This window comes from Buteo buteo, chromosome 6, assembly GCF_964188355.1.
Source record: "Buteo buteo chromosome 6, bButBut1.hap1.1, whole genome shotgun sequence".
NCBI lineage: Eukaryota > Metazoa > Chordata > Aves > Accipitriformes > Accipitridae > Buteo > Buteo buteo.
This window is the reverse complement of record NC_134176.1, coordinates 30,827,606-30,854,060: the sequence shown is the minus strand read 5'-3', so window position 1 is coordinate 30,854,060 and position 26,455 is coordinate 30,827,606. Positions and strand designations below refer to the sequence as shown.

The 26,455-nt window shown below is 37.7% G+C and overlaps 1 protein-coding gene across 6 annotated transcripts in view; it reads right to left on the bottom strand.

Moving 5' to 3' along the window:
* Window positions 1-9,605: 9,605 nt before the first annotated feature.
* HEATR5A (HEAT repeat containing 5A) overlaps window positions 9,606-26,455 on the bottom strand; it is a 69,467-nt gene continuing 52,617 nt past the window's right edge. For all 6 annotated transcript variants that reach the window (XM_075030318.1, XM_075030319.1, XM_075030320.1 and 3 more), the window contains 11 exons: window positions 24,656-24,724; window positions 24,055-24,234; window positions 21,354-21,588; window positions 20,663-20,911; window positions 18,845-18,972; window positions 17,797-17,944; window positions 16,825-17,097; window positions 14,269-14,493; window positions 13,210-13,364; window positions 11,565-11,778; window positions 9,606-11,287 (listed from right to left, as the gene is read on the bottom strand). In XM_075030318.1, coding sequence (XP_074886419.1) covers window positions 10,986-11,287; window positions 11,565-11,778; window positions 13,210-13,364; window positions 14,269-14,493; window positions 16,825-17,097; window positions 17,797-17,944; window positions 18,845-18,972; window positions 20,663-20,911; window positions 21,354-21,588; window positions 24,055-24,234; window positions 24,656-24,724 — 2,178 coding nt within the window. In that variant the 3' untranslated portion in view covers window positions 9,606-10,985. The remainder of the gene's footprint in view (window positions 11,288-11,564; window positions 11,779-13,209; window positions 13,365-14,268; window positions 14,494-16,824; window positions 17,098-17,796; window positions 17,945-18,844; window positions 18,973-20,662; window positions 20,912-21,353; window positions 21,589-24,054; window positions 24,235-24,655; window positions 24,725-26,455) is intronic.

Here is a 26,455-nt window from a genome sequence, read left to right as displayed (position 1 = left end):
GTTCTTCTCCAAAATTGTAACTTACATGGAGAAAATAGTTCCTTGAGTTTTCCATCCTTTAAACACATCCTACATGTAAAGATCCAGCAGAACTGATAGGAAGGAGCCAGGAGTACCACAGCACCCCCTCCATCTCACAGGCACACCTAAGGACAAGGTTTCCTCTGCCACCAAACCCACAAGCTTCTGCTTTGTCTCCTCTCCCAACAGGATAATCACCCCGTTGGTCCATCCAGTAGCTGCAGGCCTGGGGTAGCAATGCAGGCTATGTCCTGGCTGATAGGCCGTTGCAAACACCTCCAAAAAACCAAACCACTTAAATACCAATGATATAACATTTCTGAAAGTTAGCCTCCTCTACTACTTTTTCTTTCTTCCCAGGAATGATGCCATGTCTAAATCCAATTTGCAGCAAGTTCAAAATTTTCCTTTGCAATCTGTCCAATCTTTTTTCCTCCCTTTCTCCCATTTTCACTCCAGACTAAAGTTTACATGCAAAGTAGCTTGAAATTCCAGGAAATTCCAGTACTTTAAATCAAGGTTTGCTACCAAAATGTTTGAATTTTATTTAAATCATGCTTAAGTGTTACTCAGGCTGTTGTTTTCAGCTGTCAGAGCCATTGGATCAGAATGCTCTTTTTTGGATAACCTTATGTTCAGCCTCATGACAAAGTTCAGATCAGACCAGAAGATGTCCGAAAAAAGCAGTAAGTGGTGGACCTACGTGAAAAAAAAATACTGGATAACACATTTTCATCTGTTTCAGTACTTAAACCAGTTCTACAGACTTCAGCTTGGAAACTGAAAAGTACCAGTGACTGATCAGATATGACAAATACTTGAGAAAATGTAGACAGATGAAGTTAATTTCATAACCACCCTTTCACAAAACCACCCCATTTTTCTTTTTGTTTCTGAAGTATTTTGAACAAGAATTGGAGTAGTGTGATTTTAGACCAGAAACAACTCAGAAGAAAACAAGCTTATGTAAACATTTTACCATATAGTGATATATAATAAAATCTCTCAAATTTACAAGGAATGTTGTCAAATTGCTATTAAATTTGGGGAGTTTTCCAGTGATATTTTTGTTTTCAGAATACTGTCTTGGTACAGTGTTAATTACTGAGAATTTATCCACCAGTTCTAGTAATCTAGTTACTATAATAGGAGCCAACAGTGACTGAATTGTAGCTCAGCTAAGAAATGGGATAATCTTGGCTTTATAAATGGGAAAAAAGTTTAAAAGCTCAACCACTTCATAATCATCATTCTGCTGTGGAACTATTCTGTTATCAAGGTGTCATGGTTTAACCCCAGCCGGCAACCAAGCACCACGCAACCGCTCACTCACCTCCCTCACAGTGAGATGGGGGAGAGAATCAGAAGGGTAAAAGCTACAAAACTCGTGGGCCGAGATGAAGACAGTTTAATAGGTAAAGCAAAAGCCACACGCGCAAGCAAAGCAAAACAAGGAATCCATTCACCACTTCCCGTGGGCAGGCAGGTGTTCAGCCATCTCCGGGAAAGCAGGGCTCCAGCACGCGTAACGGTCACTTGGGAAGACAAACACCATCACTCCAAACATTCCCATTCCTTTTTCCTTCTTCTCCCCCCAGCTTTATATACTGAACATGACGTCCTATGGTCTGGAATACCCCTCGGGTCAGTTGGGGCCAGCTGTCCCGGCTGTGTCCCCTCCCAACTCCTTGTGCCCCCCCAGCCTGCTCGCTGGTGGGGTGGGGTGAGGAGCAGAAAAGGCCTCGGCTCTGGGTAAGCACTGCTCAGCAGGAACGAAAACATCCCTGTGTTATCAACACTGTTTTCAGCACAAATCCAAAACTTGGCCCCATACTAGCTACTATGAAGAATATTAACTCTATCCCAGCCAAAGACAGCACAATTCATCGATGTTGGTGTAGCTGTGAATGAATTCAGAGCTTTTGATTTCTAGAGAGCATTTATTACTGAACAACTATTGGGACTTCTTAACCAGCTGACCTGGGCAACAAGTATCTTATTTGCATGACAGTAGTCCAGGTGGCCTCAATATATTTCTATCAAGGTGGATAAAGGTGGCACTTTGCACATAATTAGATCCTCTCAGGTGGGCTTGAAGTGGGTGGAATGAACAAGGGCACAGCAATATTCAGTCTTCACAGAATGTTTTCTCTGCCACCTCCATGATTTATTTCCATTTCCCCTTTCTCCCCAAAGGGTGACAAGCACATTTATTTGTGCTTTTGAAAATCAGTTCCCCTCTTAGGCCCTACTTTGTGCAGACTGTGTTATCAGCGGCTTCCATTTCTTCAGAACTGGGGAGTAACAACAAGCTATAATTAAAGGCTGAAGGTATTTACCCTCTCTTCCCTGCCCTGAAGGAACAGAGCTGTTGCCAGCAATTACAGACAGTTGGCAGTTCCCTGGGATCACAATAACCAGGAACCAGTAAGTGCACTCTGGTCCGTCTACCTGTCCTAGAAAAACTCATCTGACAACAGCAAATACTTCACAGCTCTCTCTGCATTCCTTCTGGCCTCTGAATGCCCTCCAGGGAGTGGTCTTCATTTCCAAAGACTACCCACTGGTTTAGGTCAAAATCCTAATCTAAGAACAGTGGTAAAAATTTTGCAATTCAAGTAACTCCTTGTAAGTAATTTCAAAATCTTTTAGTGAAGACATACAAAGTGTGTATGCACAGGTGTTGTAACCTATACTGAAAGGGCAATGGAAACCAGAGCGTGTGTCTGCTGTTGCAGTTGATGAGTTACCTCATTTCAAAATTGTCTTCCTGCTTTGCATACTCTTTAATCATTTCCCTTTTTTTGTGTGGAACTAACAGTGCTTTCTGATGAAGTTTCTGTCATTGCAGTGTCTGTTTTCATGGTTTACTTAGAGACTCTGTAGAATGTGATCCAGTTGTGGCTGCTTTGCATATTTTGTTAAAAGGTATAGATGCCCAGTATTGCATGCAAGTAGCTTTGCATTACTTTTTATAGTAATGCCATTAACTTGTTTCATCCTGTGCTGCTAGTACAAAGTGTTTTGCTTTGATTTACATGGATGGTTGGCAGTCTTTTTTTTTTCTTGATGATAAATAATGGGCAGTACAGAACACAAAAACCAAAGCTAATGTATCATAAAATTGTGTGAACTTTACAAATCAGAGTGGTTTCATTTGTAAAATGTTTTATAGGATTCCAGTCAACTATTAAGCTATGATATCTCACACAGGCTGGTTTGAAGCAATGAGCCAACCAGGTAACTGATTTATTATTTTCTCTTCCTTCTCTTACTAGCCATGCGCATGCCTCTTGTTCCGCTTCCCTCTTCCTTCCTCTCTGTCCTGTCCTAATCCTTCAGCATTTGTTTGATATGAAAAATTATCCCTCAAGAATGTTGTTGCTTCCTCTGCAGCCTTTGTATTTGCTCCTTTCCTGCTGCTTTTCCCTGTGGCCTGTCCCACCTTCACGGCGGTCTCTCTTGGTTCACTGTCTGGGGCATATTGCCCCTCTAGCACCAGTGCCCACCAGAAGTCACTCAGCAAGTCACGGCTGGGTGTTGGCTACCTGAACATAAGGCAGACAACCAGAAGAGATCTTTAACAGTGAGTTGCATGTAGTTCTGGGATACTAGCATGAACAGGAACTGGATTTTAAATACTTGCTTGTCTGCCTCAGTTCTTGCACTTACTAGAAATACAGAGATATGAAAACAGTAAAAAAGATGCAGTTGTTTTGGGGGCATCCCGTGTAGTCTAGGTACAGCTTCACCAACTAGAGAGTCAGGAGAGAATCCCTGACAGCTAATATATTCATTACCTCCTGAAGGAGAAAATTACGGCACTGAAAGCCCTTCCTTTAGTTAATGTCCAGAACAAGCCAGTGAAGAATACAGTTTCGAATCCTGACCACCAGCTATCAAGTTGATCGAGCTAAGATGTACCGCAGCCTGGAATTGCCGGTTTCCACAGGCAGTACCAGGTACTTCATGAGCAGCGATGTCTCCTCTCATTAATGTATCAAAGCCACTGGAAGTTTTTGGCAAATTTCACATAATGGAAAATTTTTTCTCATAACTGCACAAAGGTGGCCTGTCGTATGCAGAGGTGTTGCAGCCATGGTGGTCACTTCAAGCTTGACAAACCAGGTAAGTCCCTGTTCCCTCTTCCTGCTCACGGAAGCTTTGCAGTAGTTGTCTCATCTTCCAAATCTGCTTCTGTGGTCTCTCTGCTCTATAGCCGGTACATCCAACAGCCTTTCCTCTTCTGCCTTGGCCAGAAAAGCTCCAGAAGTCTTTATGAATGGCTGCTGCTTATCCTAAATCATTGCAGTTCGTGGCTGTGTATGGTGCTGCAGGTGCCTGTTGCTGCGCAGGACGCTGCGTGGATAAATACGCACGCGACGACAGGCTTCAGCAACTGCTGCTCTGAAGGAGGTCAGGGAGAGACATGCTTGCGTTGTGGCACAGACCAACGTGAAGAACAGCTCACTTCTTGTCCCATTTGGATTTAGCCACAAAGTCTAGTTGCATTCGCCTACCAACAGTCTCAGCACAGATCCAGGCCACCGGCAGTTAATTGAGCACCACCCCCCGCAGCCTCCTTAGTGTTCCTGAGCAGTGGTAGCTGCGTGTCCCGTGGGATCTCAGAACAGGCACCTGTGTGAGTACGTACCTAAAGAAATCTACTGGAAAGGTAGGAAATTGCCTGTTTGGAAAAGAAGGTATTCACTCATAGCTTCCCCAGGTTCAGCTGCCCTCAGACAGAGAAAACTACTTTAGTAGTTCATACCATGCCGACTGACTGGCTTTCCTCCCTGTACCTACAGGACAGGGGGATGTATGGCCTTTTGCCACATCTCCAAGGCTATGTGGGAAAATTGGGACAGAAGGCTGCAAGCCTTTAAGCCGCAAGGATCTGAATGTATCCATATTTACTGCATGGTTTAGAGGGTGCCTAGAACGACAGATGGGTTGTGGCTCCAACTCGAGACCACTCGTTCTTGAGTACCTCTCTCCAACCAGCTTGACAATTCTCATTTTACAGAAGTAAATTACTCCCAGATTTGTTGGCCTCAAAAGCAAACTAGGAGGAATATGGACTAAAAAAAGCCCATCTCGCCCTCCCTCTGACCACATTACTGTGTCACTTGACTCCCCGAGCGCTACACATAAGATTGCATCATGCCTCAGATTGGAGGTGAAAAACCATTTACTTGCATTGTCTCTTCTATTACCCCTCTTCATCCCATCCTTGCTCATTTAATAAACATAGTTGATGAAATATCATAAAAGAAAACCTGATTTTTTCCTATAGGCAAATTCTTTTATTCCTCTAACTGAATTTCAGGTAAATTTGGTGGCAACAGCTTGAACCAGTTATCCTTGCATCTGTGTTTCCTGTAAAACATGCATACAGCTGTGACAATTTTTTCTTGGTGTTCGCCATAAACCTTACATGAGAGATGAGGTTAAGAGCATTTGCCTTCATAATGATAGGTTGTATTTTCAAATTGTATAATATTTCTATTTTTAGATATAAATCAAAATTGTTTCCAGAATCCCTGAGGCCTGTACTTGCACTGAAAATGTGTCTCATACAAAACCTTCTCCTTTTCTTGTGGAAAAGAATACTGAGAACTGAGGCACTAGGCAGAAAAAAATTGCGTACAAAAATACCATACTCAAAACCTTCCCCAGAGAAGGTTTAATAAAAAAAATATTCCCACTAGTAGCAACAGGGAATCTCAGCAATTCTGTACTGCATTTCATTGGCAGTGAGATAATTCACATACATTTTATACATTAACATTGGTTTAAAAAAAAAAAAATTTAGGCTAGACAATTGCAATTCTAATCCTATCAGAATAGGATTTTATGAGTCTTTGCCATTACTAAGTTTAGCTTCTTACCAGCAACTTTTAGAAGCAGACCTTCCTCATCTGCAAACTCCTTTACATATATAAACAATACATTTTTCTGTGCAATAACTAGACAAATTGGCACATACACAAATATGCAGACTGAGAGCAGACTCTGCTGTGGCTGGTACTCACCCTCCCAGTTTTTCTCCTGCGAGTGCCACCATTAAGCAGCTGGAGTGCAAACACAGAGGAAGGGGATTTGATGCCACATTCTACCTTCTAGAATCTGATTCCACACTTCGCATGACCAGGACTATGGAAGTGGGATGGGACCACAGAGCAAAATTGATATTTGGCTGCAGAGCGAGTGAATTTGGGTTAATCTACCACAGGTTACTTCAGGAGGTTTTGGAAGCCTGCTTTTGCTTTGACCTGTTTCTCAGACAAAATCTTCAGCCCTACTTTTGCTATATTTAGATGTCACTTCCCCGTTCATTGTTATATGTAATAAACCATTTATTGTCCAGAGAATCCAGAGAACATTTTAGGTAAAAAAAAATAATTTAAAAATCTACAACTGCACATCAAAACCAAACTAAGAACCATACAACGTTTTGGAGAGGCTGGTGGCGTAGCACTGACATCTTTAGTGTTTCCTTGTACAGACAACATAATGTATCAAATGCATCTGGTTTATTTTATTCTACATAATCAACTTTCAGTATTCATTATTTTAAAATATGTTAGAGGCAGGTAAAGCATGTCATGTCTGGCCAAATATGCTTTTTAATTTGTATATCTTTGAAGCTATAGCCCCCTGTCATTAAATAGCTTGAGCAGTATATGTAAAAATTAACTGCTTGCTACATACTTCAGCTAACTGGAGTCCTGTGTGAAATGTCATCTACAGCAACAGCTCCAATGTTGCTCAGACGAGAGTGCTATGGACAAATCTGCGTGCTGCTTTTAACATTTGGCTGCATGGAAGTACAGTTTAACTTTATTGGATGTTTTTAAGGATCAGAGGTTGCAACTCAACAACTATTTCATCATGACTGTATTTTACGAGCAATTTTACTTGTTAGTGTTTAATCAGGCCACAAGGGTTTCTCATGTGCAAAAAGCAGTATCTAGGAATGCCCACAGGATCAGGGCTGGCCAAGGAGTGCTACTTTCGAGACACGAGGGAGAGGCTCTTCCTGTGGTTTTTGACACCACAGTGCAGAGAAGTAGAAGAATAATCTACCTTGCTGGATGTTCTTTTATTTAAATGTGAACAAAGAAAGAGTGTTAATTTTTTGAGGAGTTTTCCCCTTGCTTTCTTGCCTTGCTTGAAGTATCACTGGCCAAGTTTTTCACTGGGACAAAACATGAGCAGTTTATTAGTAGACCACCATTGGTTAGAAAACAGCATGCTCTTCTAGGAAACAGCTTCTGACTTGCTGTCTACTGATGAAACGTAACTCCATTTTAGGAAGCAGAAAACAAAAAATGTATATAGCAGTGAAGTTAGGGATGAAGCTTTAGAGGAGAGTGTCACAGTGGCCCCTCATATGTTGTTATTGCCACAGATACATCCAACTTCATTCAAATTAAAACTAGATTGAAATTCCGTTGAGCTTGCTGCACGATCCCTACTAAGCACTAGTACTATTATTTCCAATAAACTAGGAAACTATCCTAGATCACTCCTCTCCTCCTGCAATGGCAACGATTCACATTGTTACTGCTGTGGCAGCCTTGGAGGGAAAAAATCCTTTTGGAAATTCCAATTATTAACTGACTTTTATTTATAAAAAACCTGTCCTGCTTCCTATGCATTTGGTAATCCTATTTTATGGTGATATGTGCATCACTTAACTGATGCTTCTCTCAGCCTGAAGGTGACTCTTGCACCTCAGAACATACCAGATCAGTCTCAGACTTATTCTAGCCTAAGCAATACTATTAGAAATGCTGCTTATTCAGCTGGAGTGCTACAGACTTGTATCCAATTAAAAACAACCACATCCCAACTGTGTGATGCTTTTGCATGGTTTTGACTAATTCTGGTTTGTTGCAGTCACCAGAAAGTTGTCTGCAAATAATTTTTGCATAGCACTTAAATATTACATTCCATGATGTACCCATATTTTTATATATACACTTAAGGTTAGGCATAGGCAGGACCTTTTGTCACAGAAATACATTAAACTTTTTAAATAAACAGTGGAAACATACAAAGTAAACACGCATGCAGGCCACATGCTTCATCGCAAAGACAGTTTACTGGATGAAAATTTACTGGTGCTTGTAGAGAAATGGCAAGAAAAACAATCAGCAAGGAGGCATGGGACACAGGAAGGAGGAGTGGTAAAAGGGAGACTTTGGTTTATAGCTAAACATATGTTTGGCTTTTCTGTTTGGCTAAACATAAGAGCTTGAATGCCAAGCAATGCCTAAAATAGAAGAGTGGAATCGAAACCAAAACTGCTCTGTGGTCTTACTTATTTCTTCAGGAAAAAAGAAATTTGTGCAAATTCCTTGTAAATAAACAAGACTGCATCAAAGATATCTGATATCTAAAAGCCAAATTCTTTTTATAACTGAAACAAGATTACATCTGTAGGATTCATTTATAAAATCTTAAATGAGTAGATTATTCACATGATCTAACTCATTTTAAGTGTACATAATAAAGCACAACTCAGGGCACAGGTATTTTTACTATGTGGATAAATTAATTATCTGGATAAATTAAGCTCACACATATGTCCTAATTTACAGTAGACATTAAGAGTTAGCAATGATTCTCTTTAATTGTTTTTGCTTCTGCTTTTAGAATACAGAGATATGTTGAAAATGGTACTTTTCCACATGTGGCTACAAGACTTGACCAAGAAACATCAAAGCACATAATTATGGCACTTCTCAGTGACTCAGTTGTGAACTACTACAATGAGACCCTCTAAGAAATCTAGCACTAAGCTCTTCTAAATTTTGATTTTTGGCTTTTAACAGCTTTGCTTGGTGCTCTTGCAACTTGAGCATGCTTCTTGAAAGTTTTTGAGCAAAGTAGAATTTAATCAGATTGTATTATCAGCAATAAAAAATGTTAGTGAAAAAGAAGGTTAATGCTGTTCTTCTACATTACAGAAAATGAAAAAAGTAGCCACATACACCTATTGTAGCAACTTTTTGGCCACTTTGATAGTAAACATGACATGAGTTTCATTTAAAAGTTTCAAGTCCTGTAAGAATCTCTATGATTTTCCAGAAGTGGCCTTGGGGAGGAAAAAAAAAAAAAAGGAATATACCCAGTGAACTTTAAAGGGAAAAATAATGAGATAAAAAATTACTAATGAGATAAAGAGGACTAACTGCTAATTTAATGTAACTCCCTTTCAACACAGCCAACAACTACAGATTTGACTGCAATGGAGAGGTGGAACAAAGAACTTCTGGTTCTCCGGGAAAAGATGGAAGGCATCTCAACCATCTTCCCATAGTTCACACATTTCAGCATTTGGCACAGAACAGGTATTTACATACATAAAGTCTGTCTCTCTGATCCTACTTATTTACCCATTGTGCTATGCAGAACAGAGGAAGACCTGCAATGTCAAGTCACAGACATTGGTGCATCCAGCCCAAACATTTCTTACTAGTTTTCTTGTGGCAGCATACAAACATTTTCTTTCTGTTATGGAAGTCCTTAGAGCTCCTCTGCTATTGGGTAAAATGACTAAGACAAATCTTGAGTGAAGAAAATTAGCTTTATTTATGTAAATTAGAAAAATGAATTGTTAGAACTTTGGTCAAATGGTTAATTCTGTACAATTTACAATTACATTTATATACAAAACTTATAATAAAATACAGTACATCACACTTTTCCTGAGTCACGGTGTGTTTCTCAGTTCTGTAAATCTTTTTTTTTTTTTCTTCTTTCTTTTAAAGTAATTAGATTCAAGAAGGAAATACTATCCTCAGTTTGATAATGTTTGGTTTAGATAATACTGGTATTAAGAAAGAACTCAATACACTATATGGAGAAAATACTTTATAGCCATTGCAATTCCAATAGTTACTTTTCTATATTAAAATAAGTTCCTTAATAAAAATGTTAATTAAATAATCCTTATTATGAGTTTGTTGCACTTTATTTGACACAAGACAAGCTGACTTCAAATATGTCCATCTCTCATTGCAGAGATACATAAATTTAGGTGAGTTACATGTATATATAACCGATCATTTAAAGATCAGGAAACACATCCAGATAGAGCAGATGTCTGAATCGAGGCACAGTATATTAAAATTGCTGTCCTATCCTGGACAAGATACGTAAGCTTCAACTGCCTGGCTAGCCTAATACAAAATTGACACAAGTATACATCCTGAAAAGTGAGACTACATCAAGCAGCAAGGCACCAAGCCTGCAAATACTTACATACGCATAATAGTCCCACTGTGTAAAGCACTACAGAGTCCTCAGTGAAGAAACATTGTAGAGCTGTATTTAACAGCATTTGTTAAATCTCGGCCAGCTCAAGAAGTTATTGCGATTAAAGCTATCAATATTACCTTTACTGAGTTCAATTTTTTGAGATCAACAATAATCTATTGTAAGGCTTACAAGGATATTTAATCTGTTTACTTAATGATGCAGTGTGTTAAATTAGTAATTAGGATAGATTACAACCTGCAAGTAAATTTACCTCCCAGTTAAATAAAAAAAACCAATCAGGGTAACTTATTTTTGACAAATACTGATTTAAAACAAAATTAATTTTACTTAATGGCTAAGTGTGGGCTGCCTCTAAATATATCTATGGTAAAGTTCACTATACTTTTTTTAATATAGGCATGTGCATTTCTGGCATTTCAGTCCAAAATAATGAATTAATACAGATTAGATGACCTCTGATAGAATTATTCATAGTCTTTAGAGATGTCTAAGAAGTCTTACATTAACGGAAAGTTATCTAGAGATTTGCTTTCTCTTAAAAACTTTCTGTAATAATTCAGTGCAAGCTGAAATATATGAGATCAACTTATAGTGATCCTACTCTGATTAGAAATTAAAAGGGACATTTTTTGCTGTTGATATCAAAGTGCATAAAAAGACAATATGAGACTTTAAAGAAAATTGGTCTTTAGCTGAATGCTCGAACTTTTCCCCGGATTCTTTGCATGTTTAGCAGTCTTCACTTTGACACTTTCTTGATTGCCTTTTACAGCTGACTCAAGCCTGGCTTTCATAGTTGGAGAGGAAGCCATTAGTTTTTTAAAAACCGATGAGTACTGTGGACCAATCTGCATCAGATTTTGCAAAGCAAACTCATGTAGATTTTTTGCCGACTTTGTAGCAGAAGCCAGGGCATTTTCATCCAAAAGAAAGGAAATAAGGATGGGAAGAAGGCAGGCCACCAAATGGGCACCTATAAATATCGAAAACACAACTTAAACATACACTTTATAAAAGCAGCTTCAAATTCTAACTAGAAGTATTCCTCTAAGTTAACATTTAACACAAACTATAAAGCTGCAAATGTTATTCGAACTGTACAGTAAAAAGAACCAACATTCTTGTTAGCAATTTTGTTAGCAATTAGTGTTCAGGACTGGATTCCTAGTGGTTGTTTTGTTTTAATTTGTTACTTATGGCAACTTTCAGCATGTCTAATGCTTTGGATACTAGTAATGGAAGTAACTTACGGTGCTCTTCCTCAGCAGTGGCCATAAGAGCTGTAACCACCTTTATTCCCTCCTGAATGACTTGAAGTTCAGCAGCGTTTTCAGGTTTTGCTTTTTCTGTTTCCTGCAGTTTTCCCACAATGGATGGTGCTAAAGAATGAATATAAGGATATGACACGGTTTTGTTTGGATGCTGAAAGATGGAGTGCAGCAGCTGGTAGCACTTACACTGTACCTAAAGGGAAAAGCAAATTTGCAGTTACAAAGTGTTACACTTAAAAATACATGCCAGAGTGTTTTCAAACTCACAGCTTGTCAGATAAAATTTTAGGGAGGGGGAAAAATGTGCCTCACAGCTTGAAAATTCATCAGGTTGCAGGCTGCTAATGCATAATACTTTATAGAAGCATTATAACTTGTATCAAATTATTATGAGAAACTAGACCATGCTTTCTGTTTCTTTCTACGGAGTCCTACATCTTCCTACATCTTCAAGTGAAGGAACGAATATTATTTTTGTGTGAAGATTACATCTTAGTAATGTTTTGAAAATATACCCTTTTTCGCAAAAATACAGCTGACTGAAAATAGGTGCTTAAAATACAAGCATTACCTCTGTCAAACTGTAGGCACAATTTTAAAAAGTCTCAATAGTACAGTAGCTTGCATGTCATTGGAAGTCAATAGGACTGAAACCGTCAAGTTCCTACATGATTTCTGAAAGGCTCAGATGCCTAAACACTTGGATAAAATTTGCAAATGTATACTACCATTTTCTTGCAGTCATATTTGGCATCCCCAGTTTCCTGTCAGTGGAAACCACTGTTCATAATACTAGAAATGTGCTAATATATAAAAAAGTACTTTCTTACAGCTATTTCTCAAGTAAAGGTAACTTTGATTTCTTTTTACTACATGAATATATACAGAGAAGATGCAAGAAAACCAGTTTACAGGGAATTCTCACAGTCAAACATTAAATCTAATGCATGTTATTTTCAGAGCTGGCCTTTCAGAGTGAGGAAGTCCCAACTCCTAGAAAAGACATTTGTATTTGCAATGATAATAAATGCAATTTTTTTTTTCTTGATATGTTGGGTTTTTAGCTGAAGAATAGTAACAGATGAACTGTGTGGCACTACAATCTAAAGCAACTACGTAAAAATATTTATACTAGGTCAGAACGAAGCATTAATCTAATTCAATATGCTGCCTCCAGCAGTGTCCAGGAGCTGATGCTTAAGGGACAGTAAAAGTTATGTAGTTGTACTTGCTCCAGCTCCCAAAGACCCACAGCTGAGGGATTTCCTGTGCAAAAGATAGTATCTGTGTGTTGAAGATAAAATGAACAAATAAAATGAAACAGGTGCCTGAAAAACTACACAACTGTATCATGTACTTATCAATGTATAAAGCACTGAGTCTGATGCAATAAAAAAAATAAATCATAGAAATACAGAATTGTATACAGAATAAAAAATGGTAAAATGCATTGCTGGACATGTTCATGCTAACTTGTTCAAACTGTATTTTAAAATACAACAGATATAGTCAGGACAGAATTAACTGGAATCAACACACAGACCAGGTGAAACAACTGAACAGAAAATAAGCTAAAAGCCATTTAATACGATACTGATATTCTCACAAATTCACCAGTACTTACAAGAGGATCTTTTGAGTCAAGTGTGATTTTAAACTTCTCAATACAACGTTTTTGAAGGCACTCTACAGTAGTAACTTCTGGACTGGTAGACATAATAAATACTGTAATAGCAGTAAGCAGGCTAACTTCATCAAGTTCTTGGAGAAGCCCACCTACTATCAATAAAACAAGCAGTCTGTTAGATTTGCATTAAAAAGTAATTCTATGAATTCAAGTGTTACAAAGAGGTGGAGTAGAAATATCCATGTCTACATTTCTTTAGGAATCTCTTTTTTCAAATACATGACATACTCTGATGCACTCTTATGGACTTTTACTGTAATAAAAGCCAAGGCCAAGATGGTAATTCAGGGGTGGTTATATGCATATTTAGAAATAACAGCATACTACTATTCCATTGTTCCTCTGTATAAAGTACAATAAATATCTTTGAAGAGCTGGTATGACATATTAGGGTACAACCTATTTTAAGAATAATATAAAATTTGCATTAAGAACATATATTCTTTTGCTGTAACTTAAAAACCCAGCACTATAAACAAAAGTTCTAACAAATTACAATTTGGAGATTAAATGTGAGGAATGATAAAAATACTACAAACTTGGGAAGTTGAAGAAGCAGCACACAGAAAACTAAGACAAAAATATTTTTTCTTGAACTACTGTTTTAATACCCTTTGCTTCAATACAGACACTAATTCTTTGTGGAGAACCTGCATGCAGTACAGCTATCTTTTATGGTCAACTGTACACTGAAGCCATAACTCCTGTTTATTCCACCGTACCATGTAACTACATAGCGGCACTACATGATGCAGGGTTAAGCCTGAAATCCCATGTTTACACCTTTACAGATGATGACTTCTCACATGAACTGCAGGGACAAGATTGCACTATAGTTTCAACAGTACTTGGTAGCCAACTAATTCTCCTGTGACTAAGATACTAGTCTTTTTTTAAGATGTACATGAATTTAATTTAAATAAAACCAAACAACCTTTCACCCAAATTTTTTTTTGCTTTGTTTTTTAAACACACAAACACAAGATTTCTGGATACCTTGATCCCAACAGTCAAGCACTGTGACCAAAGCACTACGTAGAAGATCAGTCCAAGCAGTCCGACTCTTCTCTGCTCGAGCCATTGGAGAAGACAAGAGTCCTTTAAGAGCTTGTAGAGATGCAGCAACTGTCAAAGGTAACTGGCCATCTCGCAATTTCACAGCAGTTTCTTTAAGTACTCCAATAATTAGGTACAAGATAGTAGGAAGAACTGAAACGCTTCCTGTAAAACAAAGCAAGTTAATTTCACAGAAGTTAAAAAAAAATTCAGGTACCTTTTACATTAAAAAAAATTGAAGCAGTTTTCTTAGATTATCTTTTGATTTATAATTTATCATTTTTAATCACCTATGTGAATGGAGGCACTAGTAATTTGAAGAAAGATTTGAAATATCATGTGACTTGCTATAGCAAACATGGAGTCACACTGCTTAAGTGAAGTTAAACCTCTTCCCCTTTTAAATTAGCTTTGTATATCTTTTCCTTGATGATTTTGTTATATGAAGTGTTGAATTATGTCATGTTCAGAGAAAAACAAGAACAGAAAGATCAGAACCACTGAGGAGCAGAAGAAGAGAAGCTATGGAAGTATACAAAGTACTGAGTAGTAGAAAACTTATAATCATCTAAGCATATTTCGCAATGAAGTCAATACAGTGAAGGAAATTAACAGGGGGTAATTTCAAAAACTGGTAAGAGGAAATACTTCTCCCACACGATGTGTAGTTAGCCAAGGATGTCAAGAATTTAGTAAGATTAATAAGAGGATCTCAGACTAAAAATGCATGACAAAAATTGCTAGAATTATAATAAAAAACTCCAACGAATATTTTGGAAAAGAGGAGACCTAAAGAGAGAAGCAAATTGTCCCACAGCCTACTGAAGAGGTCTTCATCAGTCCCTGAGAATCTGACAGTTGACCTGTCAGAATATGAGACTATTAAAAAAAATTTAAAAAAAAAAAAAAAATATCACAGGAATAACTTGGCATAGCGGTTTAGCATATTCTTATGTCTTTGAATCTAATAGTAATACAGAATTCTGCACATATTGGAGACAGTCTAGAAACCTGCATACTTATCTGTTGCTCCTGTCTTAAGTTCTGATTCAGCAAAGTACAGGAGTTAAGCATATGGCTTAATATGCTTATGTCCTTCCCTAATCAGCAAAATGTTTATGTTTTTAAGATTTTCATATACTGATGTTCATGACAGACCTGTTGAATAATGAGGGTCTCTGACATATGCATAAGTATTTTCTGAACCTGAGGACATCTACTTTCTATTTTTAAACGGCCAAGTCTCTGAAAATTGACTGTTGAAATTCAGTAGGAAATGCAGTTCATGAGCATCATTTTGTTGAAAATTTTATTATGCATACATACCATGACAGGTGCCTGAAGTGAGACACATGGTATTCACAGGACTATAACTTCAGTTACCTATTAAAGGGGGGAAAATGATGCAATTCCACATAGGAATTCTCTTCTCTTTGATTATATCAGTTGACTTCTGGAGATGCTTCCTTATTCAACTGACTGTAAAAGCAAGCTTAAGTGCCTCCATTTTAGCCACCTGACTTAAATGCTTAAGTTCTCTAGTGTAAACATCTTATCTGGTCTGATCCTGCAAGCTGTTAGTTTGTAGAATAACCTGAACAGCTAAAGACAAAAAGAACTACAGGGAGAAAAGAAAAATCACAGATTATTTTTCATACAAGATAGTTGCCCTCAGATCTAAGTGATGCTACATTTGTTTCCTTTTGCTTTGAACTAATAAATAATGAGCTGCAGATGGAAAACAGAAATCGTATCATTACCCTACAATGACAGCAAGAACTGCCTACTATTCCATTTGGAATATGCCACCCCCAAAGAAGAATCTTGTAACAAAGAACAAATTATGAAAAAAAGAAGAGATTTCCAGGGCTAGTAAATGCAAAAAATTGGATAAGGTGTAACATGGATACCTAAGGTGGGAACAGAGGATTAGGGCAGACATGGTTTATAGGTGTGGCTGTAACAGTACTGAAAGACCATATGAATATGATATTGGGGGGTAGCAGGGAGGGAACCATCTTAAAGTTTGGAGTGAATCCAAAATTAATCATGGGTAACAGTCAACTAATCTGAGAAATCAACTTTAACACTCCTTACAGTGGTTTTCTAATGTTCAAATGATGGCTTTTAGTGCAAGTTAACATGATACATTTCCCTTTTAAATTTAATTTATGTCTGCATTACAAATTCCAGAATAGACAATTCAAGTAGAACATAATCACGTAGCTATTGTATAGTTCCCTGTACAAAATGAATCTATTAATTGCACTGCTACATGTAGGAGGAAAAGAAAAACTAGCCCTTTAATTGCTTCAGTTTTGTAATTTGTTTTATAATCTGACAGTCAAAAAAATAATTATAACAGGAAATTTTCACAAGCAAATCAACAAAACTTGCTGCCAGATTTATCCAGCTGAGAAAATTAGGTAATAACAAGGGGGCTCAGAGGAGCCCAATATTCTTTCATTAATCTTTTCTTGGGATGAAACAGCATACCTTCAGGAGAGCAAATTGCAGGAACATCAGAGAGAATAACTAATGCTACTGCTACCAGTCTGCTTCCATCTTCTGACAATAACAGATGTTTTCCAGATTGAACTGCAGGGCTACAAGTTAATTTAGGGTTGAGCTGGGGAAGCTGTCTGACAAGAATACAAACACACAACTCCAGTGTTGCAAAGACTAACGATTTGCCAGGCACCAGTCCTCCTGTGTCTTTGCCTTCTCCAAATTCTGGTAACGTTTCCTTTTCTGCAGCACCATCATCAACTAAAACAAAAAGAAGAAACATGGCAGAAATCTGCAGGCTGTACCTTGTTTCCAAAAAGTTTACTTCTTCAAACTGTTTAATCACCAAGTGGTAATCTTGATACATATGTATGTGCATGCATACGTATTCAAAGTTCTACTGGCAAACATCCGTCCTCCTGAATAAGCAAACTATGCACTGATTGTCAAAAGGCAAAAGTGTGCACAATAGATTTAGACATACAACATGCTGAGGCACCATGCCAATATGATGTCACCTGATATAAGTGTTTTCATCCTTCTCTATTTTTTTCTTTTAGAAAATGAACTTTAGGAAGTTACAATCAGAGAAACTAGTAGAGTCTAGCTTTTAACAGCTGTGTGTGCCAAGTCTCTCCATCACTTTACTGCAGCTGATTCCAGCTTTTTACTAAGACTCCTCCCTCCCTGACACCACACAAGACTATCCCAACTGCAGTTTCTCCAGTTTTCCTCCTCACTTCATGCCCTCTAGTCACCACCAAACCCACGTGCTATCTATCATACCACCCTGGTTTCTTATGTCAGGCACCTGGACTGACTTAACCAGGGTTATTCACCACCTGTGAAACACTTCAATTAAGATGCACCTTGGAATATCACCTTCAAGAATCCAGTTTTCCAAGAAAGAATGGCTTTAACCCTGATAATATGTATTCAGTATCTCATACATTACCGTACCTTCTGCACTTCTCCGCTTTTCCTTCACATGTTCCTGAGCTGCAAAAAGAATCAGTCGAACCACTTCAAGGGCAGCAAGCTGAATATCAGGTGATTCTCTGGTCAGTATCAGTCGATGCAAAACATTCAGCAGCTCTACACCCAACTCCTACAGTAAGAAAAATGCTTAATATATCCCCATTTTAATGCAAGAATTTTAGAAACTAGTTAAAGCCAATAGTATTACTCTTACTAATCTCACTAAGGAACACAGTATAATTGATACAATCATAGGAGTTGGGATTTTGTTCAACATCTAGCTCCTAGCTCCCAAGTAGCAGCAGTCCTGCTCAATTCTCCCAACAATATCACAGTAATTTAGAGACAAGGCACTTAAACCTACTAAAAAAAACCCCAAGTAATCTTTATCTTATGGCTTTTTAAGTCTTGAAGGTGGGGATACTACATTGTATCCCTCCTAAAGTATATGCGTTTCCTTGTAGAGAGCATCAAGAGTCAGCAGAACTTGGGTGTGTCTACAGGTTTTATCACTTTTGCCTGTGTTAAGACAATTGTATAGCACACAGGATGGTATAAAGCTTAATTTAAAGAAAAAAAAAGGAATTTTAAAGTTACTAATGCTTTTTAGTATCACTGGTGTGTTGTGGTTTTTGGGGGTTTGCTTTTTGTTGTTTTTAATACCACTGCTTTTGTCCAGTTTCCTTTTATCATCTTCAATATTTACAACAGAATTAAATGAACTATCCCTTGACAGATTAAGAGAACTCTTTTTTTCTGGAATTCTGTCTTTACCTGGGTCTCATCCCACTCATCTAGTTACTCCTTCCTGACCAAATGTCATCAAGTTCTCTGCCCCTCACTGTCTTCTTACAGGTTCCACGTTGTGCTCTTTTTCTCTACTCCCTCTACAGCTTTGGATTTTGGTAAAGCATATAATTCACCTATTACTTATGTGTTGAAGATTCCTGGATATACAAGGGAGTAGAGATACTGTTCAAACTAAAATTATGCCTTAATTCTGGGGGGCTTTTGATCATTAAAACATTACCTGATCACCACCTATTTTAGACCTTGGCCATGGAACATCAAAGAGAGCTTGTAGGGCACGTAAGCAGGCAATAATGTTCTCCATTGCTGCATCTGATCGAGGAGAGCAGAGAAATTCCACAGCAATTCCTGTAAGCATCAGAAGAAAAAACCCATACGTGCTTGAAATTTTAAGAAGTAATTTTGTCAATTATGAAGTAACCTAACAGTAGGTTGCGCAGACATAGAAATAGCATTTGCATTTTACATTAAGTGAATTAATCTCCTATTGTTAATATCTTGGGGCAAGAACTCTATTTCCCTCAAAACAGTGAAAGAACTTCAGCTTCTGGACAGTATAAGACATGATTATAACTGGCTATTAACATAACTAAATAAAAAAAATAGAGCAATTTCTGAGTAAAACACTGAACTCTAGGTCCAATGAATAGGCAGACGATTCATAATGAATATATAGCAGAATATTTGCCTAATCACACTGATTTATGTAGTAGAAGGAGATAATAGAGAAAGTAATAATAGTTTATAAACTCAGAGGCTGAAGCTTTACCTTTCCATTTTACAAAAATGCTAAATATCGCAGCTACCACAACTGGATCACCAGCAATAAGTAAATTACATGAAGCTGAAGCTTGCAAATCCTAGAGCAGATAAAAACAGTCACTTTTTTCTGAGCTTTCAGGACCCTTCAGATAACATTTTATGACATTGGAGATAAACTTCATATAAACTGTGATCCATATTCTCATCCCAGCTGTACAACTGTATTTCCAAAATGTGTGATAACTTGGGAAGCTGATCAATGTACACTAAAGAACAGCTGTGCAACAGAAAGTGTCCGTGTCGTAAAGTTCTTTCAGCTTCTCTGTAGGAATTGAAAATGAACAAGTGGAATATGTTCAGAAGCAGAATAAACAAACCAGGTGTCCATGGTAAAGTATATGAAATTTGAAGCACTAATCCAGTGGTATAGGAAGCAGGGGAAAAGAGCAGCTTTTGTATCAGAGGTCCCACTTTTAAATGATGGAGCAATGGAATTCAAAAGGAAACTGGGTCTGTGCAGGAGGACTGGGATTCAAAAGACGCCATATGCATCTGGGTCATGCAAACCCATTCCAAAAAAGGATTACAAAAGAAGGATACAAAAGACAGACCAAAGGAAAAAAATATAACCAGAAATGCCTAACTGTGTAAATTTAGAGAACCGGGACTGAATTCAACTGTCTGATAAGCCTCTCTAGGAGCGGAGGCTTAAAGAGAGCTTTATGTGGACTTAAGGAAACACTTTTTTACTGTGAGGGTGACCAAGCACTGGCACAGGTTGCCCACAGAGGTTGTGGAGTCTCCATCCATGGAGATATTTAAAAGCTGCCTGGACACGGCCCTGGGCAACTGGCTTTAGGTGGCCCTGCTTGAGAAGGGGATGGTGGACAAGATGGCCTCCACAAGTCCCTTCCAACCTACACACTATTCTGTGATGTAAAACTGTACTTCAGTGACCTAAACCGTACACTCTGTAATTGTGGCAGTACAACCACAATAAAATCCACCCTTGAACGTGTATGTTTATAAGCAGAGCAGTAAGCACTTGTTTAGGACTTGTTTAGCTCACACTGAGCGTTTTTTCTACCACATTTGGGAAAACGCTCTAGAGTTTCTCACCAGGACTTAAAATTCTTCTGACTATATTTTTCTAAGAGATGCAATATTCAACAATGCAGTTAAATGTGAGTAATTAAATATTTGTTTGCTAACAGTTTTATCTATTAAAAATTACATTCTGGCGTACAGCATCTATACAGATTATGCACTCACTAACCCAAGATAAGATGAAATCTGTCAGTATTCACATCCTCAGGAGATTTCACCAAGGGCCTGGTAGAAGAATCTTGACACATTGTAGTTGGGGTGACAGGTCTAGAGAGATTAGTAACTCCTTCATCTGGATCAACAACAATGAAACCTGTGCTAGTAAGCCATAATGCTGTAGCATAAAGTATCAGTGCCCAGGAGTTGTAGTAATGAGGTCTGGCATTTTCAATTGTCTCTGCTGTATAAAATGTACCACCTACAAGAAGAGAAGTTACAGTTTTAAGGATGTCATTTACTTTCAACTACCATATTTTCTCATTCTTATAAAACAGGATTCTTATTTTTATTGAAATTACATTTATCATCTTTTATGTATGACTTTTTTTTTTAAATATTCAGTATTAAAATTCAGGCTAATGAGGGCACTTCATTTCGATTTATTTGGATAGAATCCAATACAATTACCTTTTTTCTTTCAACGATAAAATTAGCCAACAAACAAGAGTACCAGACAAACTACTTTTCACATCAGTTAAATCTCTGTTCTCAAAAGCAGTCTTTATCTTTAGATAGGTATACAACTATGCATATTCTCTATACAATTTAATTTTACTGTGATCTTAACAGAAGTCAGTTGGGATATTATTGTTGTGCACTTACAAGTGACCTATGAAAATACAACTGATTTGCCTTCTTACCTTCAGCAGGTAGTTGCAATGCATATTCTGAAGGCAAAGTTAAGAGAGCAAAATCCTGAAGTGCAGAAAGCCAGAGCTTGCTTAGTATTCCAAGATCTGCCTGTACTAAGTCCAGAAGTCCACTGGTTGAAGATGTTACACCTTTGTAGCTTTCTTCTGCAGAGTTTCCAACTTTTAAACAGTGATTGTGTGCATCACTCTGATTTTTCTGCCTTTCAACAGCAACTATGTAAACCTGTTTATATATTTGGAGAGAGATTTACAATATTAACACTTGGAAAACTACTGTGATCATTAGCATGACTGCCTGTTGAATGGGCATGAGGTTTCCTAAAATCTATTCCTGCTTCAAGTCCGATAGGCACAGGTGAACAAGCACTTATTTTCTAAACCTTCTGAATCCACTCCCCCAGCTAATTTTGATGCAGGAGTCCAAATAAAGCGAAACCTACTAAAAGTCCTAAACATAGCTGCAGTTAACTTCCCTGCTCTTAAAAATTAATATATTACTTCTCCAGCTTCAGCTTCCAATCATCAAACCCTGTTACAGTTATAGCTACAAGACTAAAGAACTTATTACTAAATAATATACTTACAATCATGATGCTGAAACCACAGTCAAATCATTCCTGAATCTTCTTTTAACTGAAATGACATATTGCACTTGCAACCAACTTCTCAAAACTATATATTACTCTGTGTTAGCAGTAAAGAATGAAGAGTACAGTCTTGCACCATTTGTAAACTTTGGGTGTTACCATCAGTAGGTTAAATTCAATGTGAGAAGGTTAATTTCCCTAGATGCCTCTCTAGTTATCTGTCCTGGTTTCAGCTGGGACAGAGTTAATTGTCTTCCTAGTGCTATGCTTTGGGTGCAGTATGAGAACAATGTTGATAACACACTGAAGTTTTCAGTTGTTGCTAAGAAGTGTTTATACTGAGTCAAGGATTTTTCAGCTTCTCATGCCCAGCCAGCGAGAAGGCTGGAGGGGCACAAGTTGGGAAGGGACACAGCCAGGGCAGCTGACCCAAACTGGCCAAAGGGGTATTCCGTACCATGTGACGTCACGTCTAGTATAGGAACTGGGGGAAGTTTATATACTAAAAACTAGGGGGGGGGCAGGGGGAATTGCCACTCAGGGACTAACTGGGCATCGATCGGTGGGTGGTGAACAATTGCATTGTGCATCACTTGCATATTCCAATCCTATTATTATTATTGTCATTTTGTTATTGTTATTATCATTATTAGTTTCTTCTTCTCTGTTCTATTAAACTGTTCTTATCTCAAGCCATGAGTTTTACTTTTTTTTTTTCCTGAATCTCTCCCCCATCCCACTGCGGGGGGGCGGGGAGAGTGAGTGAGCAGCTGCATGGTGCTTAGTTGCTGGCTGGGGTTAAACCACGACACTATCAAAAAAGATAGACTTGAGAATGTTTCAGACCAGCAGCCCTCTTTAGTCTCTCCTGAATGCCCCTGGAGGGAAGCTCTTCTCCGCAGCTATAGAGGAAACATAGGAGACCAGTTCAACTAATCTAAAGTTAGCTTTTGTGAGTATCCATCTTCTGCAATTATGATTTCCGTATCTTTTTCAAGTTTGCTAGTTGTAGCAGGTTGACCCAGGCCAGAAACTAAGCAACCACCAAGCCCCTCTCTCACTCCTCCCCGCAACAGAATGGGGGAATTCCTTCAAATGCTGGAAACAAGAAATAGGTAAGATCCTAAGTGAGATGGAACTCCCCAGGGCTTAAGTGAAATATTTGTAAATTACAGGTCACAAAAGCTTATCCCCAGTTTACTTTGTCATAGTTTCTCATATCTGAGATCTGGTAGAAAGTTACACAGAGTTTGCTTTGAAGAATTCTAGTGATCTTAATTATAGACTGGAACAATCTACAGATCTTCACTTCTTACAGTTGAGCCTCATATCTAGTCTGAATTTTGTCTCAGCTTCTGACCAGTGATAGGTTACTGTTATATGCCATTAAAAACCTTTTCTCCATATAATAATTTTAAATTGATCACAGCACCTTATCTTTTCCTGAATAGATGAAATAGACTGATATACTTCAATTTGCCAATCCTTTGTCAAGTATGGACACCAGAGGTTGGTATGTTTTTCTACAAATGTTCACATATAAGCTATCTGTTGCCTGCTTTCTCCTTCAAAATAGCTCCCTGGTTATACACGGAAATATCATATTAACTACATAACATGCTCATATTTAGCTGGTTATGAACCGCCAGCATCCAAGGTCATTATCAGTGCTTTCTAAGACACCTCTTCTGGAGATTACATACATTGTTCACATTTTTTATTTTGAAATATCTAACCTTGCATTTACATATACTAAAACAGTCATTCACATGAGCTGACTTTAAGGCAGTTAGCCAATGCAGGACTGAACTGACATTGTTAACTTACAAGAGCTACCTGTAAGAAATTAAATGCCAATAGACAATGAGAAAAATGACACCTATTTAAGGTGGTATGTTCAGTGGACCATAACCATAGCCATTTATACCATGAAAATTTAAAACGAATATTGAAATATTAGAACATGTTAAGAAATTAATATTTCTTAAGGACCAGCAACTTCTACTTAATGAAGCATGTAAGAAATTCCAGAAGTTCTGTCTGAAAGGTTCTAACTTACCTACCAGATATCCAGACTATCATTACAGAGCTGTTACACTAACCTCTGCCCAAGCCTTAAGCACAGCCAGTATCTCCATAGTTGAGGTGCTTTCATTATATTGTTGACTTTGTGCTTCTTTCCCAGCCTGCACTTTGACCAAAGAGGATACAAGCAACTGGTGAACCCTTCGAAGGTCATTAAGATCACTTACTACACCACTTGCTATCCAGGCACTGCATACCTAGTGTTGTGAAAGAGAAATAATGAGAAACAAGAGCGAAACACCACTGGATACTCTTTTTTCCATTTGTAAAAATATGAAAACCAGATTTAACTTCTACTGAGATACAGTTACTCCTGGATAATAATCAATGTCAAATGACATTACAGTTTAGTATACATAAGTAATGAAAGCCAGAAACATTAGAGGGATGTCATAAATAACAGCCAAAACATCAACAGCTATAAAGTTTATCAAAAGATCTGAAAGTACATAAAATCTTTGAGTTGTTACAATATAGAGCTAACATGGGTGACATTATTTTGTGTGTATTGGGGATTTGAAGCTAGATGATTTATTTCCTTTGTCTTGTGTGACTTATCAAGCAAAAAGAAAATTTCAGAGGGTCTATTACCTAAAACTTCTGACTTTCAACACTTGCCTGACATGCTTTTGCTGTGACATCAGGAGGAGTTTCGGGAGCAAAGGCAGGCCTAAGTGCTGCTCCAACCTAAAGAGAAGTTATACAACATTTAATACATAGTGAACAATTAACTAAATAATTACTTTTCATAAGCAGGCTTTGTTGCAGTTTTCCTTTATAAAGCATAGTTTCCTTTTCATTTTTCCACAGACCGTTTCAGTGAGGTTAAAGAGCAGGGGGACAGCTGCAGTCATACTTTTATTGTTTTGTTTTGCTTACACTGAAGACATGGTTCTCTCTGAGAGGGGGGTCTTCAAAGTTGATTCTATTTTTTGCACAGTCTAAAACTGAAACAGAAACCTCTTCCTTTCTGAACTCTTAAATTGGTGAGTGGCCCTCAAAAGAAAAAACAATGTTCCAAACCATGAAAGACTTGCCAGACACCAAATGAGTGACATTTCCTTACTCAGAAAGAATACAGATTTAAGGAAACAAACAGCTGAAGTTGGTCAGCTTTGCAAAGTGAAAGAAGGGGACAGCATAAACTCCATTCACCTAATAAAGAACACACAAACATATACTTACCAGGTTGGAGAGATTTTACCTACTCTCACTGTTGAAAACCATTTCACTAAAGGCTAATGAAAATTTCCATTGCTGCTTTAGCTGATATCTGAAAACTCAGACTTAAGTCTGATGCTCTTTGGGATGAAAATACAAAGTTTAGTACAAGTACTTACAAATACAAGTTTGTGAAAATAAGTTGATTTTAATGACAATTAATGACAGTTTCTTAAGACCCCCTAAAGCTCAGACTTCATTTAAGGAACTTCTGAACAAGATTTCAGGAAACCATTACTTAAGTCTGGAAAATCTATATCCATCTATTTCTGGTTATTGTTATGTAAAAGAATTGACAAGAAAAAGACTAGATATTTAACTGCTTCACATCTCTTCAACTTCTATGAAAATGTTGGTGAGAAGATCTATGCATAGTATTAGCAGAAACACTTTGTGGCTAGTGAAGGTTAAAAGGGGAATTATTAGCTCTACTTGTGACCTGCTTGATGGTTTTGGACAGCAAGGACAGATAGTGTATTCTTTTTTCCTTGATAATTTCAGATTAGATCAAGGCAACTCTTCTTTCCCACAAAGAAGTGCCAGTAGAATAGAATTCTAATTGCAAAAGCAATGTGGGTTGGGATGTCTTCAGTATCATGATCTCTCCATTTTTATGGAAGAAAGTGATCTGACTTATTCAATGCCTGATAGAAATTGAAGAATGGGAGCCAGATGAGGCTTTACACAGCTGCCTGTCATAAGTAACGCGAGTGCAGTCTGGAACGCAAAATGATCAGGACATCTTTTCTCTAAGTCTCAACCAAGACTTAACTGAAATAGACCTTGTGAGTACCATCCACGCTTTTACCTCCTCTAGCTTATTTATTGACCAAGATCACCTAGTGTGATCTCTGGTGTGCAAAGGCTACTTACTTCTAAGCAGAGTTTTAAATGATAGTTGTTCCTAATGTTTCTTGCAATAATGCCACACTCTGAAACCAACGCTTTCCAAAAAATCTCCCAATGTTCTATTTTCTTTTTGCTGTATTCAAATAGGGAAGAGGGAAAAATGGTGAAACTTGAAAAACTTTGGGGCTAAAACATTATATGCCAACTGAAAAGATGCTTTCTAAGGAAGTTAAGTCCAAATAAATTAATAATAGTTCCAGCAACAAACTAACTGAAACACAACTCTAGCATACTGTGACAGCCTGACAAATTACAGTCAATGTCTCAAACATTCGTTAAAGAACTTTG